The sequence below is a fragment of the Eulemur rufifrons genome, chromosome 29 (assembly GCF_041146395.1).
Source record: "Eulemur rufifrons isolate Redbay chromosome 29, OSU_ERuf_1, whole genome shotgun sequence".
Lineage (NCBI taxonomy): Eukaryota > Metazoa > Chordata > Mammalia > Primates > Lemuridae > Eulemur > Eulemur rufifrons.
In genome coordinates, this window is record NC_091011.1 from 87,321,890 (window position 1) to 87,343,316 (window position 21,427).

The 21,427-nt window shown below is 46.0% G+C and overlaps 1 protein-coding gene across 1 annotated transcript in view; it reads right to left on the minus strand.

The window, feature by feature from the left end:
• The window catches only part of KIAA1549 (KIAA1549 ortholog), a 120,210-nt gene extending 109,100 nt beyond the window's left edge, over window positions 1-11,110 (minus strand). The window contains 3 exon segments of the mRNA XM_069461669.1: window positions 9,973-10,133; window positions 10,135-10,634; window positions 10,901-11,110. Coding sequence (XP_069317770.1) covers window positions 9,973-10,133; window positions 10,135-10,634; window positions 10,901-11,110 — 871 coding nt within the window.
• Between the last annotated feature and the right edge of the window lie 10,317 nt (window positions 11,111-21,427).

A 21,427-nucleotide genomic window follows, 5' to 3' on the forward strand; every position in this document is an offset into this window, starting at 1 on the left:
CTTATTTCACTCAGCATAACAACTTCAAGGTTCATCCATGTTGCAGCATGTGTCAGAATTTCCTTCCTTTTTAAGGCTGAGTAATAGTCCACTGTGTGGCTAGACCACATTTCGTTTAACCATTCATCTGTTGATGGACACTTGGGTTGCTTCTGCCTCTGCCTCTGCCTCGGTCTCAACACCTGTTTGCTTGAACTATCCAGGTGCTTTTGTAATCCTTGGTAGTCAACCACCCTGAAACACCTGCTGAGACCAGTTTGGGGAACTCGGGACGGGACAAAAGGCTTGTGAACATACTCAGACCTTGTGGGAAAACTCGGACCAGGAGCAGTTCTCTGAGTAGCACATCCAGCCAGACACCAGCTCAGCTCTGAACCTGCTACTGCTCTTACCCTGTTTTCCCAGTTGACTTGAAATCTGGGCTGCCTTTTTACGAGCTAAGGAGTCCCCAGTAATTAGGTAACAATCAAAAAATCTTTGAAGTACGCCCAACCTCAATGAGAAATCCAAACCTTAGTGTGCATACAAATCACGTGGAGATGCTTTTTTGTTGAGATAGGGTCTCCCTCTGTCACCCAGGATGCAGTGCAGTGGTACAATCACAGCTCACTGTAACCTCAAATTCCTGGGCTCAAGTGATCCTCCTGCCTCAGCCACCCAAGTGGCTAGGACTAGGCATGCGCCACCATGCCCAGCTAATTTTTTAATGTTTTGTAGAGATGGGGTCTTGCTCTGTTGCCCAGGCTGGTCTCGAACTCCTGGCCTCCACCTCCCAAAGCACTGGGGTTACAGGTGTGAGCCACCACACCTGGCCTGGAGATGTGTTCGAAAGGTCAATTCCGCAGGTGGGGGGCAGGACCTGATATTGTGCATTTCTAACAGGCCCTCAGGATGCTGAGGCTGCTGATCTGCAGCCCACGCTTGGAGCAGCAAAGACCTAGCAACATCCCACCAGTTCATACCTGCCTCCTGGGCTTTGCCCAAGTTCCCCTGGAAGCTGGCTCTGTAAGAGCGTTTGTTTTGTATGTTTGGGGCCTTTCCCTTTGAAAGCAACCCAGCAATATATTTACCCAGTGTTTTTAAAGCAGCTCTTCAGACTGTCTGGCTCCAAAATTAATCCTAGCACCCAAAACAGCGAGTGGTGAGTGCTTCCTTCACAGGCCCAAACAAGAGACAGGAGAACAAAGAAGAAAGCAGAGGCAAGGAGAGTTTCCAGGTAACTCCCCAGGGCTGTGAACCACTGGCCAACCACAGGGGTGAGGAGCCTTCCCAACCGCCCTGCCCTGGACTGCCCAGGGCCACTGTGGCCTGCTCACTTTCCACCAAGATTCTGAGCCATCCAGGGCTGCTGCAGCAGCAAGCAGAGCACCCGCCTGGCCTGCCACCAAGACGGGCCTTCCAGCTTCACCAGGGCCCTTGCCGCTGCCTGGCAATTCTTTCACACGTCTCTTCTCCATCTCCTCTGGAAGCCAGCTGTATTTTCTCAAGCACCCGACACTCCTCTCCACAGATCTCCTCGCCTACCACCTCCACGAACAGCCACCTGCTCCTCCATGCATCTCTGTCCCCAGAACGAGCCACCTGTTTCTCCTTCTGTTTCCTTCCTCTCTAAAATGAATCCCTCCACCCCTGACCTGGATTCCATCCCTTCCAAGCCCCGAGAGACTTCTCTCCGGCCCTCCCTGCCTCCCTGTCTAGCCACACTTGTCTCCAGCCTCACCCCAGACGGGCTGATTCCTATTCCTCACCTGCACAGGTGCCCCTCACCGCTGCCCCTTCCCTCTCCTAATGTCCTACCTTATTTCACTCTTCGAACGCGGCACTCCCAAAGCAGCAGACGCTGGCCCCCGAGGGGCTGGGCCCTACGCAGCCGTCTGTTACCACAAAACCCAGCCGCTGGGGTTGAGACTCCATCTCTCTGCTGCTGGACCTCAACCTAGGGAGGGCAAAACTCATCTTCAAATCACCTCATGTCACCTCTCCTGCTGGAAGGATCTTGTTGGCTCCTTTTAGCACCACCATTTTGAACACTCGCACCCACTGTGTCCATACTCTTACATCCTGGATCCCTCCACCAGGTGGACAGCACGGCTTTGACTCAGACTGGGAGTATACTGAAACCCTGCGGTCCCCAAGCCCCGGGCCATGGCCCAGTACTAGTCTGTGGCCTGTTAGGAACCAGCTACGCATCACCCTGAGCTCCGGCTCCCTCCCCACCCCCACTCCCAGTCCGTCCATAGAAAAATTGTCTTCCATGAAACCCGTCCCTGGTGCCAAATAGGTTGGGGACCACTGCTGAAAACCACACGGTGCCACTATAGATGTTCCAGCAAGAAGGAAGTGACATGACCAGATTTGTTCCTGGGAGATCTCTGTGGCTGAAGGCGGAGGATGAACTGGATGGAGCGAGAACTGACGTGGAGGCCACGACAGCAGCCCGGAGAAGAGCCGATGGGTGACTGAACGGGGACAGTGGCAGCGTGATGGCAGAGAAAAGCGGACAGACTCAAGAGAGATCTCCTCCCCCAACCACGCATAGTCTTCTGGTCACTTCCCTCCATTCATGGAGAATTTTGTGCCGGCTCACAGTCCTTTCTGCCTCATCTGGCAAGTTCAACCTCCAGAGATTATTCCCCCAAAATCCTTCCTCTGCACTCCACTTCAACAACTGACTCCCTATCCTGGGTCATCGCCCAAGAGCAAAACTAGAGGAGATCCCCTTCCAAACCTGCACACCAGCACACCTCCCTCCCAGCACGCCTGCCCCGGCATCTCAGCCGCACCCCCTTCTCCCGGTCCCTGCTTCACCCACTGCTCACTTCCTTCCTCATCCACCCCCTCTCCGGCCAGCCCCCTCAGTTCCCCTCAACTCTTCACACCTGCCCTGTGATTCCCCAGCCCTGACTCAAGCCAAGGGCTCACCTTTCCTGGCCACACTGGGATGTCAAATGCTACAGGACAAAAAATCACATGGCATGTGGCATCATGACAGAGGTCCCCCATCACCTTAGATGTCACTCCCAACCTTCCACCAGTCCCCTCCAATTCCCCCTCCCAATACTACTTCTTCCCCACCCTTCCCAGGGCGATCCTGCTGCCCACATGAACTTCTCCACCTTCGAATCATCCATTATTTCCTTCTACTCTTTCTTAAATTTTCAACCACTGGATTTTTACTGTTTCTTTCTTGAAACCCACAAACATGATCAAGTCTGTAACATGGCATAAAACTTCCATCGACCCCCTGCCACCATTAAGTTAGAAGAAGTAACGGAAACCTCACCACGCATAAGAGAAACTTAAAGAGCTTGTTGAAGATTTCAAAAACACAAATCCTCAGGCATCACCTGTTGCAGTAGAGCTAGCCTGCCCATGAGTCTGGGTTTTTAACAGGTACCCCAGGTGAACCTGATCAGGTGCCCCTCACCCCAGCCCTCAAAAACCAGTTACAGCAGCGTTTGACATGATGGATCCCTCACCTACATAAAAACCCTCCGCCTTCTCCTGGCTCTCACAACACTATTTTGTTGTGATGGTTAGTTTTGTTCATGGGCTCCTCTTTCTCTCTCCTTAACGGTAGTTTCTGGGGCCTCTGTCCTTGGCCACCTTCCCTCCTAACGCTCCATGGTCTCCCTCAGTAGTGTCTTCCTTCCAGGTCTGTGACTTCGACTACCATCAAATACACCAACAAACTTTTTTACAGTGTTGTATCTGGGCTGGAGGAATACATGAAGGAACATACAGGTGACACTCAACACTGTTAACAATAGATGGGGCATGAGCACGGGACCAATCAGACAGGTGCCGTTCTAAATTTATGGGCAAAGGACCTGAACAGACATTTCTCAAAAAAGACATTGAAATGGTCAACAGGTACAAGAAAAAATGCTCAGCATCACTAATCATTTGGGAAATGCAAACTAAAACCACAGTGACACTGGGTGCAGTGGCTCATGCCTATAATCCCAGCACTTAGGGAGGCTGAGGAAGGAGGATGGCTTGAGGCCAGGAGTTTGAGACCAGCTGGGCAACAAACACAGTGAGATCCCATCTCTACAAAACATAAGAAAAAAAATTAACCAGGTGTGGCAGTGCACACCTGTAATACCAGCTACTCGGGAGGCTGAGGTGGAAGGATCACTTTGAGCCTAGGAGTTCAAGGCTGCAGTGAGCTATGACCACATCACTGCACTCCAGCTCGGGCAACAGAGCAAGATCCTGTCTCTAAATAAATAAAACAACAATGAGATATGACCTTACACCTGACAGAATGGCTTTTATCAGAAAGACTAAAGCAGAGTCCTCAAGGGGAATGCTGTGCCGAGCATTCACCTTTCAGCTGCCGGACTCTGGTGAGGTAGGCGGAGTGGGTCCTTGGAGGAAGAGTCCTGCAGGAGGGGAGGGAGGCCCAGGGCACTTGGACGTAGGGAGGAAGGGATATTCGGTACAGCAGCTATTTCCCAACTGGTATGGTAGTACTCAGTATTTTAACATTGTTCACAATGAATGAATAGGGCAGGTCTAGACAACCATTCTACTCTGAAGTTGCCTGATCAGATGGAATAGGGCTCTTACACACTACTCACATGGATTCAGTCCCAAAGGCAGCATATCTCAAGGTCTCTGAGGATCTGGATTAGCTCCAGAGTTATTCCAGGCTGACTCAGCCTTCAACGGCTCGACACTACTTAGTCCCAGAGGCTGGAACAGGAAGCACTACTGCCTAGCCCAGTGATTATCCAACTGCAACAGTGTGTGTGAAATCAGCCCAGGGTCTTGTTAAATGCAGATTATGATTCAGAAGGTCTGGGCTGGAACCTGAGACTCTGCATTTTCTAACAAGCTACCAGGCAAGGATGATGTGGGCCACACTTTGGGTAGCAAGATTAGATTTTCACTAATGAGGAGAAGTAATGCCTGAATCCATAAGCCACAGCACTGGCACACCTAAAGCATTATCAAAGGAGATGGGGAAAAGGAAGACACAAAGAGAAAAAATAAGGGAAGCAAAGTATGTGTCCAGGGTGTGGGAAAAAGGGAACTTAGAACTAATCTCATTATTCCCTGCTTACACTGATGAAGAAACTCAAGACAAGGTAACTTGTCCACAGTCACAAAGTAAGTTATGGGCAGAAATGCACACACCCAGGTTTTCTAAGTCAACTTTCAACAAATCTTGCTGCCTAAGCACAAGAAAGAGGAATACATCATTCTGAGCTCCAGATGAAAGGTGAGTGGTCACAACTTGAAAACAAATTAGATCAGTTAGAACAGCATCTTCCTATCTGGGAAAATCAACCTGGTGTAATTAGAATGACAGTAATTAGCTGCCTCTATTACTCAGGGCGCTGATAAAAAAAAAAAAAAAAAAAAAAAAAAAAAAACTCTGTGGCTCTCAGGTCCCTGGGGACTTTAAACAACGCCCTGGCTGGGTTCTGTTTTCAGGATTAAGCAAGTCATCTCCTGACAAGGACTGCAGCAGCTGTTCCCAAGTGGCCAGGGGTGAGAATTTAAAATGCAGTCCTCTCTGCCCTCTTTCCCCCAACCCAAACAAAACCAAGCAAATAAGACATTACAGAAAGTGGTTTCAATGTAGCAATTTCAAATCAACTGTTCTAACAGTGAAAAGCCAACTGCAAGATATTAAATGGTATCCAGTAGTGCCTCCTCATCTGAGGTTTCACTTACCTGAAGTCAACCTCCATCCACAAATATTACAATATTTTGAAAGACCACATTCACATAACTTTTATTAAATAGGTTTTACAATTGTTCTATTTTTAGTTATTGTAAATCTCTTACCGTGCCTCATTTATAAATTCAACTTTATCATACGTATACATACAAAAAATGTATGGGTATATACAGGGTTTGGTACTATGCGCAGTTTCAGGTGTCCACTGGGGGTCTCGGAACATACCCCCTGAATACAAGGACTACTGTATCTCAAAAATAGTATTCATTTTCAGTTATTGGATATACAGTATCTAGATCTGTGGTTCCAAAGTGTAAACCTAAAAATGAGCTGTGAACTTATTGAAATGAAGATTCCCAGGCACTCATCATCAAAGATTCTAATTTAGGTGAAAGGTGAGCCCCAGAAACCTAAATTCTTAACAAGCATCCCCACATCCTCAAATGATATTGATGCCGGAGGTCTAGGGACCACAACTTTGAAACATTTACTTAAGACTTTATAGGATACTAAACCACTTACAAATTATAACAAACATTCATCTGGAAATGGCCAACAGTGAAATAGCACATTAAGTAGATAAAAATTTAACATCCCTCAAGCATAAAAGCAATGAAAAAGATTACAAAAAGAAAAATGGCAGATTTTGCTAATCAAAATAACCATAAACTTCTGAATTTTAAAATTATGTAAAATTTTTTTAGAATCCTTTGAAGGGGAAAATGCAACAAATAGGAAGAATGGTTTCTCTCTTATATAATATATAAAGATTTAACTATATATATACCACAGAAGATAAATGAACAAAAATACAGGAAAATTCAAAGAATACAAATACAAAAATAAAAAAATACTCAACTCTAAAAAGTGTAAGTTAAAACAATGTCTTAAAAATTTGTTTAACAAAGTTTTTAAAAATAATATTCAATGTGAGTGATGATGAAGTGAAATACCATTCAATGCAGATGATAATGGAGAGCAAACGCATAAAGTTCAGTGTTACAACTTTCAAAAAATTGATTCATTCAACAACCACATACTGAGCACCTACTAGGTGCCCAGCACTCTGAACAAAACAGGCAGAAATCCAGCCTTGTGGGCCTTACATTTTACTCACATTCGAATTCTCCTTCTACAAATGTATATTTAAAAAACCACACACACAGAAAGAAATATAAAGCCTTATCTGTGTAGCTATTCATCAGAGCATTACTTATAGCACCCAAAAAAGCTGAAAATAAAAAGAATAATTAATTAGGATAGAAAATTGTTTTCAAATAACATTTAATGAGTGGGAAAATGCTTAAATTAAATACTGAGTGAAAACAGTAGTAAATACAATTATGTATATAATTCTATTCTCATTTTTTTAATATTAACAATTAAAAAAGACAAAACTATCTAGTGTTATCTACATGCTGTGGGATTACGAGTGACTGTTTTCTGTACCTTTCAGTAATTTCCAAATTCTCTGCAAGGCTACCAATTTCAAAATAACTATTATTTTTAAAAAAGAGTTATCTCTCAATGGGGTGAAGAAATGGGGCACGACTCTTTCTTTTTCCATTGTGGACAGTGGATCCCCCAAAAGCATGCATTCAAAAGTCAGTCCAAAGGATTTCAAGTTTTTTCCACAATAGTGAACAGTCAAGACCAAACTTATGTTTCTTTTTATAAAAAGCACATTCAAAATGCTGAATGAAATAGAAATAGGCAAGAAATCAATACAGCACAGAAAGTTAACTAAACAAGGGCACCATCTGGAAGGTGGACTCTACTGAACAGAAGTTAACCAGAAAAGAGAAACCTGCCGGAGGAGGAGGAGGCAGTTTTCAGACAGCCCCAGAAGGCACTGCTTCCTCACATAGGAAATCCAAACCACGGTTAAGACATGCCATTTTCTCACTAGCTCTGCTCTAGAGGGAGAACCACCCACCATGGCAGTGTTCAGCAAAGCCCCCGCCCACTCTGCTGGTGAAAATACAACACTCAGGACTAGGGGAGGTGGGTCCCGGTGACACAGAGAGGAGACGTGGGCCAAACAACTGAAATGCAACCTCTTTCCGGGATCAACAGCTACTGCCCAGGCATCCTGCAAGCAGCCCAGCTACATGAGGAAGATCGTTCCTTACACCTTCGAGAAGTGGCTCAAGGGGCCACCTTCCACAGGTCACCCCTGAGGAACACCTACCTTTCCTGCCCATGAACGGGCTGTGCAACCATCTGTACTTGCTTACCCACTGCTCTGTGTTTCCGTATGAACTCTTGAGGACAGGGCCATACTTCTTAGTTCCTAGTCTATCACCCAGCCTGGAGACAGCTGTGCAAACCAGAGGAGCCTAATATACAAATTAGCATAAGGATGAAGTCTCCGCTTCCATGATGTCAGCTCCAGAATGGAAATTTGGTTCATTTCACATCTCCAGGTTGAATGTTTGTATTGGAAGTTGAGGGGGAACAGGAAAGGACTTCTAAAGAAGAGAAAGTTCGGCAGGGATAGCACAAACAGCTCCACTATTTATTTTAAATTGATCAAAAGAAGCACTTGTATTCTCCACAACCTCTGCAGTATATCCAGATGGCCACATCGTAACAGAAAGCTGTCAAGCATAGAGGTTACACACAGCATAGAGTCTGGAGCCAAACCAGCCTAAACTCCTGAAGCCTCAGTTTCCTCACCTGCAAAATGGAGATAAGGATGCCTAACTCCTAACGTGACTGGATCGTCTATATAAGTTGCAGCACCTGCCACACAGAAGTTCTCAGGAAATGGAAATGATCAGTCTGCTGTGTCCTATAACAGGGGAATCCATTAATATAAGAGGGGCTTTCTTTGTTGACTTTAGTCAGCCAAGAGACCCTGCACGATTATCCTGTCCTCTGGACACACAGGGCTGGAACTCTCAAGGAGCAAGACTGAAACCTAAGGTGTCAGGTTTAGGCGAAGTCGTCTGCACGAGCTGTATACCGCCTAAAACAGACTCCTTCTGTCAACCCCAGCTACTCAGCTATGGGAAAGCTTTGTGGAGGCTTCAGGTGTGTATATGTCTACAGGTTAACAGCAGGAGGGGGAATGGTAAAGTGACAACTGTGACCTTGAGCAAGGCACTTCTCTGCCTTAGTTTCCTCTTTAGCGAGTGCAGTGGTCCCATTCTATGATCCCTAAAGACAATCCCTCACATGGCACTGGTTGCTGTAATTCAAACAGCAAGGTCCAAGGGACACCTTAAAATGTGTTCCGATTCCTTTCAAAGCCACTTAGCAGTCCTTTGGCCCTCCTCCCATGAGAAAGGAAGATTCTGAGTAGCTTTCATGGCTGTTTTTTGTTCAGTGTGCAGCAGCAGCTCTCCGCCCCAAGCTCCTCGTTCCACCTTTCCTTTTCCACCCTCAGCGTGGTCAAGTGCATATGCTGGGGCAATCACTGGCTTGCAGTGTGTCAGCTCAGAGATGGTTTCCAGACCAGCCTGTGTGTGTGCTCAGGGTGGACAAATAAACATTTTAGAGAAGCAATAGGAATTAAATCATTTCCTCAACAACAAAACGCACTCACATGCTTCTTCATAAATCATGCCTCTTAATTCCATGCTGATGAACAGTCACTAAATTGCATCATTATAAAATCAACCCTTTCTCCTTTCATGTCCTGACACTTAAGAATCAAAATATTTCCACACTCCATTGTACTAATAATGCCTTTCCAGATGTAATACCAATAGCTATTTCCCTGGAAAGATCCATGGCCAGGGAGCTTTCCAAGAGGTTTTCTTTGAATGTTCTTTGTGTCCTGGTGCACTGGGGGACACGGCCGGCCTGCATCTGGGGGACGCTGGGCTACTCAAGGTAACGCAATACTGTTTTAAAGCACACACCGAATGTACCTTCACCCCGACAATAAAGTATTCCAAAACATTCGATATGCCACATCCTACACCCTTGCACGAATACCATTCCAGTGCCTGCATTTTGCAGGAAAAATAAGGCATATTCGGAAATGAAGCCACCAGACCCGCCTCAGGTTCCATGGATAACAAGAGACCAGCTTTGCAGACCTTTAGCAAGATTGGCCAGAAGCCGCTCGCTTTTCCGTTTTATTTATTTATTTCCTCCGTGCCTTTATTTGCTGGGCCCAAGAAGAATGGAAAAGCATCTCCAAAAGGAGGGCGAGGGAGCCGTGGAGAATAAAAGAAGCTGGGCGGGGAAAGCCAGGGTTTTGAAAATAACAGCAATAAAGGCAGGCAGGGTCGCGGCCGCGTCCCGAGGGTCTCGGCGGGGCTTACCTGGGGCGCACGAGGCCGGCCGGGCCAGCAGCAGCAGCCAGAGCCCGGGAAGCAGCAGCCCCAGGCGGCGGCGGCGGGCGCGGCGAGCGGAAGGCCCGCGGCCGCTCGGCCCCAGGACCAGCGCGACCCCGGCGCGGGGCTTCCCCTCCATGGCCGCGCTCGCGTCGGCGCCGCGCCCCCGGCAGTCCCAGCCGGCGCCCCGGCCCGGCCTCGCGGCTCGGCGCTCTCAGGCCCGGAGGGGCGGCCGCTGCGGCTGCGGCTGGGACGGGGCGCCGCGCACCGGCGCGGAGGGAGGCCGGCGAGGCGGGGGCGGGCCGGGGGCCGGAACCGCGGACAGGGGCGCCAGCCGCACGCCGGCCTCGCCGCTCCGCCCCCTTCGGAGCCTCGGAGCCGCTGCCCGGCAACGCGCGGGCCCGGGCGCGGGGAGGCGAGCACCCCCTCCCGGCCGGCCGGCGCCTGCCTGCGGGGCGGCCCAGGCGGCGGGCGCGGGGCGCGGGCGTGGCGGCGGCGGGGCCGGTGCCCAGCCTTTCCCCGGGACCCGCCTCCGGGAGGAGACGTGGGGGACGCGGCTGGCGCCGCCCCAGCCCCGCATCTAACGCGGGGTCCCACCGCCCTGGGGGCCCCTGCGCCTTCGCCCTGGGCGCCCGGAGCGGGGAGGCCCGCTAGGAGGGGCCCGAGCCGGGGAGCCTGGCCAGCGGGGAGGGCGGCGGCCGCCGGCCTCTCGCTCCTCCTCTCCCGCCGACTCCGTGCGGGCAGCAGGTGTGTGTGGAGCGCTGCGTTCGTAGGACAGCCTTGGGGCTGTGGAGGGGACAAAGCAGCGGAAAGTCGGGCTCATTTCCCCAGAGCCCGGCATGGAGTAAAGGGCTGAGGAAAGCGCGCGCGCAGCTCTGCTCATCCTTTATGCTTCTAGAGGTCCCGACACCTCTACGGTCTTTGGGAAGCGCCCCGCAGGACCCCGCGCGTAGTAGGCCCTCGGCAGGCGGCTGCTGGCCCGAACTGGAGCGGAGCTGGAGAGACCCCCGCACCACCAGGCCCTCCTCAGGGAGTGCAGCGCTCGTGGGAGGTGGAGACAATGCCCGAGGTAGTTTGAGGCTGGAGTCCCAGGGGAAATGAGGACCGTGAAGAAGAAAGTTGACATGTGTCGAGTACCTACTATGTGCAAGGCATGTAACCCTGAAGATGCCAGATGGTTTAAAGGTCCTGGAAGGCGGAATTGGTCGTTTTGAATCATTGCATCCCGTTGGTGTGCTTAAAGATGTGTATGGGGGCAGTGTCCTATTGTCCCAAAAACGGTGGATGGTGGAAGATGTGAATCATCTACACTCACCAAAGGATCCTGGTTAGCCTTCAGTCGGGTTCCCCTACCAAGCCCAGCCTTGCAGCTCCAACCCAACTGGGCTGCTTGCACTGGTGAGATTATTCGAGAATCAATAATACTTCCTTCTGTAAGTACCTACCTGTTAGTTTAAAGGAAAATGAGAATAAAAGTTAAAGATAGTTTTTGTTAATGGTCCTAATTTTTTTGTACATTATTATGCCCCCCATCATAAACAGCCCCTATTTTTAGCAATTGCTCTCCACCCCATGCCCCCAACCCCTACCCTGAACAGAGCTCTGCACACCTTGTCGGGAGCTTACTTACACACACAGGTAAGTACCTAAGTGGAGACTGCTCACTGGGACATGTTTGATCCTTGGATTACTATGGCCCTAGATATGGGACCTCTTATTCACACATTTTACTTCATTCTCTGAACTTCTTGTATAAACAGCACATTGGACCACAAGCCACTGTCTTGGGATGATTCTTGAATTGTCTTGTCCTATTGTGTTATTTTATCTTTTATGAATTTATGCTTTGTTTCCCCCACCAAATTAATATGAAGTTCGAATATGGTGTCATCTTGCTTAGAATTTCCCATAGCACCAGCAAACCCTCATGATACATTTATTGATTTGAACCAGAGCATCCACTCCCCCAGTGAGGAGGTTCAACCTTGCAGATTTCCACCTATGCTGACTCCATTCTCAGCCAACTCAAGGACAATGAAATGTTTGCCCCACCATTAAGAAGGGATTGACATCAGTTGGAAATTAAAATAAAAATCGGAACTTTGAGATAATGGAAATGACTCATGGGCACCAACTCTCTAAGGCAAGTGAGATCCCTAGGGTCCCTTAGTCTCCCAGCTCTGAAGGCATAAAACTAAATGTTACTCCATTAGGATTTAGAGCATTCTGCCTCAGCATCTAGGGAACTGTCTCCCAGACTCTAACAGTCCAGCTGGTAGGTGGTGTGACTACAGCCTGAGGGGGACGAATGGTCCAAGGCATGTGGGGTGAGGGGGCGTGCGAGCAGTGTGCACGCACACATACGTGACCCTACATGTATATATAAGTACACACGCCTACACACATTTGTGTCTGTGAAAAAAGATTAGGACAAAGCCTTAGGGCATTTGTACCAAATTATGCAACAAATAAATCTAGCGAATGCTTCTGAGCACCTACTGTAAACTCTTAGTGTTGTGGGGGACTATAAAAGAAGAATCTTTTATAAAGAATTTTAGAGATTGTGTCATCCCATTCTCATTTTATAGATAAAGAAACAAGCCAGAGAGCTTGGTTTATTTCCATAAGACTCAGCCCCAACTGGAATTCTCATCTCCTGCTTTCCAGTTAAACCACACACCCTCTAGGGGAGGAGGAGAATCAGCCTGGGTCCTCAGCAGGCATACAGTCTGGTGTGGGGAGGGGGAGGGAGAGGTAGGGTCAGTACCACCCTTACACCTAGGCAAAATGGGGCCCAGCTTTAGAGGGCCCACTCTGGGCCTGCTCCAACTGCACCTCTCCCCACAGGACAAAGAGTCTGGGAAGCCAAGAAAACCACCCCAACCAGCAGCCCATTTTGCCCCATGCTTGAGTGCCCAGGACTGCAGAATTCCCTGCCCATTCAGTCCCAGGCTCACTTCCAGGCCCATATGGGCTCTTCTTCAAGTTTGCCCTCTCAAGGTTGGACCAATAGCGGATATGTATGGTCCCAAGGGGTGGCCAAGGGATAGTTGTTTGCAGGAGAGTGGTGGAACTTGGACCTACAAGGATGTCTGCAGATGTGTGTGTGAAGCCTACAGGAAGGAGGCAGAGAGCCAGGGCTGGGAAGAGAAGGTCGGGCAAGCTCCATACTCGTATGGCAACCTGGCTGCCACATTGCTGCTCACAGCTCCAAGGAGTCTGAGAATTCTGCCTTTGAACCCAGCCTACCAGGTCATGATGAAGGTGTATATTTGTTAAAGGGGGAGAACAGACGTGTTTAATAGTTTGCTTGCTTGACTCGTAACTTGCTGACACTTTGATGTAAGGTGCGCGAGCCCCCATTTGCACTCTCAACCTGTGTCCCTCAGTTCTGAGGGGTGGGTCTGGGTAAGGATAGGAAGGAAGGACTGACAGACCGAACAGCGAAAGGATGGCTAGAAGGCGGAGGGTAGAGCTGAGAGCTCTGGACTATGAATCAGGATGCTGAGTTCTGTGCTCTGCTCTATCACATAAAAGTTGATAAATCTGGACAAAATGCTTAACCCTACTCTAAACCTCGAACGTTCTTACCTGATGATGAACTTGACATGCCTACCTTGCCTAATTGTGGTTTGTGAAGAGAATTATACAAAATAAGATAAATGTCCTTAAAGTTCATTCCTTAAATTCAATGACTGTTTCTTGAGCAGGTACTATAGGTAGGCACTGCAGTGGGCTCTGGCGGTACAACAGCAAACAAAACAGAGGCCCTTTCTCATGGGCTTACATGCCGGTGAGAGGAGACAGGTGATACAGGAGTGCATATTCAGCTGATGACAGCAGTTTGGAGACTAGTAAAGGGCGTAAAGGAGTGTGGGAAGGGACAGTGTTACTGTGTTATTAATAAACAGAGTAGTCAGGGATGATCACGCTAATAAGATGACACGGATCCATGGGGATATCTGGAGAAGAGGATGCCAGGCAGAGGGAACAACTGTGCGAACTGAAGAAGTGGCGAGAATAAACATTTAAAAAATATTTACTCAGGGCCACTACTAAGTAAGTGCCCTACAGAGTAGTGTGCTGAGTGATCAGTAAGATTAATTAGGTAGTTTTTTCAAAGAGCTTAAAATCTTATAGAAAAACAACAAGTAAAAAAAACTGTATTACAAAACAGAACATGATAAAGTCAGAAGGAAGTTTATGAAAAACGTTCAAAGAAGGGAGAAATCCAGTTTGGGAGGAGGGATGAAGCAAAGGGTCTGTGCAGAGTTGCATATGAGCTGAGCCTTCGGGCGTCCTTAAAGGATGAGGAGGGCCTGTACCGCTAAAGAGAACAGGACGGGTATTCCAGAAGGGAATGAACCGGTACAAAGACATAAAAGCAGGAATGCGTGAGATCTATCTAGCTAATGTGCCAGATCAGCTGGAGCAGCGCTTCACAACTCTAGCTGCAAATTAAAATCACCTAGACTCCAAAAACAAAACAAAACAAAACAAAACAAACCAGACCACCCCCAGGCCACACCTCAGACCAATTAGATCCAAATCTCTACAGAAAAGGCCTGGGCAACCATGTCTTTTTAAAGCTCCCCAGTATTCTGCTGTGCAGTGAGGAGTAAGAACCATTGAACTTGGAGTTTAAGAGTCATCCTTTCTAATCACTTACTAAAAGGGATGAGACAGATACTTGACTTAGAGAAGCATGGTAGAGAAAAGAGAAAGAGGGTGCTGGGGTAGAACAAGGAGGACTTTATGATCTGGCTAAAGAGTCTGGACTTAATTTTGTAGGTGATGGTGGATCATTAAAGATTTTTTGAGATATTATTAGAACTAAGTACGAGAAGGATTACTCTATTAACACTATATTAGATGATTTGGAGGGAGAAAAGACTGCAAATGGAGAGACCAATTAGGAGAAAATTTTAATGGCGCATGCATGAAGTATCAGGGATCATAACATTTTTCACCATCAAATAGACAATGCTTTTAAAATTTTGATAATATCCGTTTGTGCAAGAGTCTTGGGAAATAGACACTCTCAAATTCTACTGGTGGGAGTGCAAACTGGTATAGCCATTTTGGGGGACAATTTGGCCTTATCTGTCAAAATTTAAAATCAGCTTTCTACTTGGCCCAGAAGGTCCACTTCAAATGCACGTGGTTTTTCTTTTTATTTTCTTTTTATTTTCTTTTAGGTTTAATTCAGCCAGGTAAATTCAGTCAGTTAATTCAATCAGATAAAATTCACCTTTTTAAGTATTCAGTGAGTTTTAATAAATACATGAATCCTATAACCAACACAACATTCAAAGTATGGGACATTTCCATCACCCTAACAAGTTCCCTTGTGCCAGCTTGCAGTCTATCCTCTACCCTACCCCCGATTCCTGATAACCATTGATCTGATTTCTGTTCAATCAACTTTGCCTTTTCCAGCATTTCTTATAAATGGAATCATATAATGTATGGCCATTTGTGTCTTATTTCTTTTACTTTGCTTAATGTCTTAGATTCATCCAAGTTATTCCATGTATCAGTAATTTGTTCCTTTCTATTGCTTAGCAGTATTCCACTGAAGGGATATACCACATTTGTTTATCCATTCACCAATTGATGAACATTTGGGTTGTTTCCAGTTTTTTGACTATTATGAATAGTGTTACTAAAAACATTTATTTCCAAGTTTTTTTGTGAACATATGTTTTAATTTCTCTTGGATAAATACCTAGGAGTGGAATTGCTGGATCAAGTGGTAAATGTAAATTTAACTTTATAAGAAACTGCCAAACTGTCTTGCAAAGTGGGATATATTTTACATTCTCACCAGCCAGGTATGAAAGTATCAGTTGCTCCACATCTTGTTAGCACTTGATTTTGTTAGATTTTTTTATTTCAACCATTCTAGTAGGTGTGTAATGATATCTCATTGTAGTCTTAATTTGCATTTGCTTCAAGACTAATGGTGTTGAACACCTTTTCTTGTGTTTATTTGCCATTGATATGTCTTCTTTGATGAAGTGCCTATTCAAATCTTTTACTCATTTTATATTGGGTTATTTGTCTTCTTATTACCAAGTTGTAGGTATCTTTGTGTTTTGCAAATATTTTCTCCTAGCTCATAGCTTATCTTTTCATTCTCTTTATATCAAAGAGCATAGTTTCATATATTTTATTTCAAAGAGCATAGCCTAGGTATATTTCAAAGAGCAGTTTTTAACTTTAATGAAATCCAATTTTTAAAATTTTTTTTCTTTTTTGGCTCATGCTTTTTGTGTCCTATCTAAGAAATGTTTGCCTAATCCAAGATTACAAATATTTTCTCCTATGTTTCCTTCTACAAATTTAATATTTTAGTTCTTATGTTTATGTCTAGGACCCATTTGAGTCAACTTTTATGTATTTTGTGAAACTGAAAAATTAAAGTTAATTTTCTTGTATGCGATGTCCAGTTGTTATATTACCATGTGTTACAAAGACTATCTTTTCGCCATTGAATTGACCTTATACTTTCTCAAAATGTGTGGATCCATTTCTGGACTTTCTATTCCCTTCCATGGAAGACTCACATATTACATGGGGGTAGTGGCAGTAAGATACTGTATAGTATAATTCTGTTAATGGAAAAACATGTGATTGTGATTGTAAATCCACTCTTTTTTTTTTTTTTTTTGAGACAGAGTCTCACTCTGTTGCCCAGGCTACAGTGAGTGCCGTGGCGTCAGCCCAGCTCACGGCAACCTCAAACTCCTGAGCTCAAGCGATCCTCCTGTCTCAGCCTCCCGAGTAGCTGGGACTACAGGCATGCACCACCATGCCCGGCTAATTTTTTCTATATATATTTTTAGCTGTCCATATAATTTCTTTCTATTTTTAGTAGAGGTGGGGTCTCGCTCTTGCTCAGGCTGGTCTCGAACTCCTGAGCTCAAACGATCCGCCCACCTCGGCCTCCCAGAGTGCTAGGATTACAGGCGTGAGCCACTGCGCCCGGCCCTAAATCCATTTTTTAAAAGAAGTGCGAGTGTAAACAGTAGTTGCCACTGGGAAAAGAAATAGAATTTGGACAGGAATTAGGGAGTCAATGTATAAAGAAAAATGTTCACTTTCTACTCTATATTAATAATACATGTGATTATAATATCACCTGTGATTAATACAAATTATATGCTTTGAATTTAAAATCAGCATATACTGCTTTTGTATTTCAAATTTTTTTAAATAAAAACTTTGTGGGTTTGAATGGAAATTATAAAATGGATGAGCCACATTCTGGATGCTAAATCAACTGGTGAGATATGGAGAGAGAAAAGGATAAAAGATGATTCAGAGGGTTTGAGGATAGGTAAAAGGAAAGAAGGATGGATAAAAAGGAAATCTGCTGCAGAGGCTGGAGGAGGAGAAAAGATGGGGCACTGGGGAGCCAGGGTGCTGGCTGTGGGTCCGGGCCGGCACCAGGGAGCTGTGCTAACGCCAGGGATGGGGAAGGTGCAGCGAGGGTGGGGAGATGCGGCCACAGAGGTCGAAATCATTTGCACAGAGTTATTAGCTGAAGATGTGAGAGTGAGTGACCGTGCCTAGAGAGGAGGGAAAGAAAGAAAAGAGGGCCAAGGACAGCCCTGAAGAAAGACCTTCCTTCTGCAAAGGCTGAAGAGGAGTCGATGAAAAAGGCACAGAAAAATCCAGAGAGAAAGCTGAGAAGCACAATGGGGGTGTGGTGTCACCAGCAGCCTGGGAAGGAAGCTTCAAAATAAAGGGAATGGTCAATGTCAGAGACAACAGGGCTGAGAAGACCCCTTTGGATTTAAAGACCACAGGGTCATTAAAAAGAGACTTTCTGTGCCTGGCTTATTTCGCTTTACATAATGTCCTCCAGGTACATCCATGTTGTCACAAATGACAGGATTTCCTTCTTTTTAAGGCTGAATAGTACTCCATTGTGTACGTACACCACATTTTCTTTATTCATCTGTCGGTGGACATTTGGGTTGACTCTCTACCTTGGCTATTGTAAACAGTGCTTCAAGATCATGGGGCTGCAGATATCTCTTTGACAGACTGACTTCATTCTCTTTGGGTCCAGAAGCATCTCAGAAGTGGGATTGCTGGATCACATGATCATCCTATTCTCAATTTTTCGAGGGACCTTCCTACTGTGCTGAAATGGTGGAGGGGTGGCATGGGGAAGGCAAATAGCAAGGGGTGAAAAAGTGAGCCTCTGAGAAATGGCAGAGGCCATGAAATTGGTAGGTAGCAGAGCAGAGATATTTTATAGGATAGACAAGACTGAACATCCTTGTACATTTAAGAGGTGTCCGAAGATAGTAAGAGAATACAATGCAAGAGAGGGATCATTGATAGAGCAAATTCTCAGAGCTAAGAGGAGATGGGACCACAAGAAACATGTAATTCTTTTCAAAGGGCAGAGGCAGTAACCCAATGTCCAGCATCAGGAGAGCGGCTTGATGAAGTTACAGTACAGTAACAGAGGCAATGTTATACTTCTGTTACCATAACTGTGAAAAAAAAACATAGGAAGTATTTCAGTTATAATGTTAAGTGAAGGGGGGAAACTAAATATAAAATGGTTTATGAACTGATATAAAACAATATGTAGGACTGGGAAGGAATTATGCAGCACTCAATATTGTTGTATTAAGATAATGGGATTAAGGGCATTCTTTTCTTTGGTAATGCTGTTATATTTATCTTTTCAATAAAAAAATGTTTAGAAGGTAACGTCTTCCTCCAAGAGAAGAGAGAAATGACAGATGAATCACAGGAAAGGCTTTAGGTGGTCTCTAAAATGATTTCTCCTCCTTCAATATTATCAGTCTCAGTGTTAGATGGCAGGATTTGGACCAAAATATGAAAATCCCAAAAAGGAAGAGAGCAATGTGAGCTAGAGTAGGCAGGGAAGGTTCCACAGAGTACATGGGGCTTAAGCTGAGTCCTGAACAATGGAAACAATGGGTAACATTTGTTAAAGGAAGGAAAAAGAGGAGAAGAAGAGATGGTATTGTAGAGAAAAGCAAAGGCAAGAAGGTAGAAATGAACAGAACACGGCGTAGGACAGAGCCACTGGCTTCACCAGACGAAAAGCTGTTTGGAGGAATTTGGAGACAAAAGAGCAAGTAAGTAGGATAAGATGAGATTTAGATCTGCCATGATTTAGACCATGCCCAAGAGTTTAGACCAGCCATGATCTAAACTATGAAATAACTCCTCAGTTTACCTCAATCACTAGGAAGGACTTTCTGCCTATTGGAAGGGAAGCCGGTGGAGGGAGAAACTCCCTCAGATTGCCCGTGAGCACAGGTACAACGTTTAAACCACGATCCTTGCCTTGCATGGGTTGGGCTGGAGGTGTCCGTCCCTAGTGTACAATTTGGCAACAACAATGGCAAGTAAGAATGTTCTTGAGGCAGATTCCAGGCCTTGCCTCTCTGCAGCAGTTTCCCTCACCCCCTCTCCCTCTAAGCCCCCGCCCCCCAACACACAAGCCGCCACAGATCAACCGGCTCAATCCCCTGCCCACACTCTCGATGGTCATTTCCTGCTATAGCCCCAAACCCACGGGCAGCTCTCCTGAGGCCTGCCAGAAATCCACATTAGAATCCCGGCAACAGTTGGTGAAAGCTATTTTTAGACTCACCCTCATTCTCTGGCATTATACTAACTCCAACTCACATATGACTATGTTCTAAAACTCAGCAACTCTGGCTAAAACTCAGAATGAGAATAATGGTAATAGTCCAGTTCTGTTCCTTGGTCTTCCATCTTGTCATGAGTTTGGATCAATTACATGAATAACCAAAGCCAAACTCACACAAACTGCCCTGCTTCTCTAGAAAATTCCTTTCCCGCTCAAATCCCTAGATGCACACCCTCCTAGGATAGAGATCCCTGCTCTCCAGCCTCCTGGAGTTGGGGGCATCACCTCTCCAGGAGGCCTTCCCTGATCTCCCCAGACTAATCTCCTCTCCTGGCTCCCCAGAGGTAGTGAACTAACCTGAAGGGAGACTGAGCTTGTCCATAGTTCTTTGGTACCAGGGACAGAAGGGAGGAACTGTGGCACCTACTTATCCATCCTTGCACTGACGGAGTAACTTCTCAAACTTCAAGTATGTCAAGAAATGCTGGATTCCTCTGCTACACACTATGAAACACCCAGGGAAGATTGCTTGAGAGACATAAAAGACCGCTGCAGACATGACATTGGTTTGGCCTTGTGTGGAGTTCATTAAGCTATGGTAATTGGCACCAGCAAACGCTTATTAAATTTAGTGGTCTAAGGCTCTTCAACGAAATAGAGGAAGAATACAATCTCTGCCTTTTAGGAAATGACAATCTCCACACAATAAAGTATGTTTACCAAAATTGAATTTTATAGGCTCTGGATAAAAATTGTGAGAAGCTGAATGATAAAATTATCCGCCCACAAACAACTCTGTGTGGAGGTCATCCACTATTTTAAAGAGGAAATTAAGAAACTTCTAGGTCACCATTGTCCAGAAGAACTTTCTGAGATAATGGAACTGTTCTATAAATATGTGCTGTCCAATGAAGTAGCCACTAGCCACAAATGGCTTTTGAGCACTCTCTGTATGGCCAGTGCAACTGAAGAATTGAATTTTTAACGTTAGTTCATTTTAATTAATTTTAATTTAAATATCCACATGTGGGTAGCGGCTACCATATTGGACAGCATAGCTCTAGACCAGGAAAATAAACAAATGTGATGGCTGCCTTGTGGTAAACTAAATATAGAAATTGCCAACTCATAACACACTCTTCAAATCCAATCATAAATGCTGCACTTGTTTCATGGTATGCCAAACATAACTCTGGACCTGTGTTTTCTCATCTGTAAAATGGTAATTACTAAAAATAATAGTAACTACCTCATACCACCATCAGCTTGACTAGCACTGTGTCCCCGTAACCTTCTGAGCATCAGTGTGAAATTCACGGTTTGGGTTTGCTGGGCAGCCTCTCTCTGCCTGAGACTCGGGGCAGGATCGAACTCAGCCACCATCACCCATGACCACAGCAGATACGTGTGAGGGAGTCCCATATACAGACTGGTCACTGAGTGAATAAAAAATAAAAGATATCTGCAGATAAAACATCTGCAGTGAAAATAAACACTTCATAAATGTGAAAAGAAACTTCCAAAGCTCCCCCATCACCCTTCCAATAAAATGCAATGCTTAGCATGCCGGGCCAAGGTTCTCAGATTCTGCAGGGAAGTCCAGCCAGTGCGGCCCTCCAGGCACCGCCCCCGGGCCACTTCACACACCCACCCACTGTCCTTTGCCCTTCACCCCCCCTTCACCTGGTGGGCTCTTCCTCAGCTCAGCCTGCCCTGACTGCCTGCCCCCATGTAAATAAGTCATTCTCGTCGGTCTCTTCTTTCTTAGCACTTACTAGAATTTGAAATTGT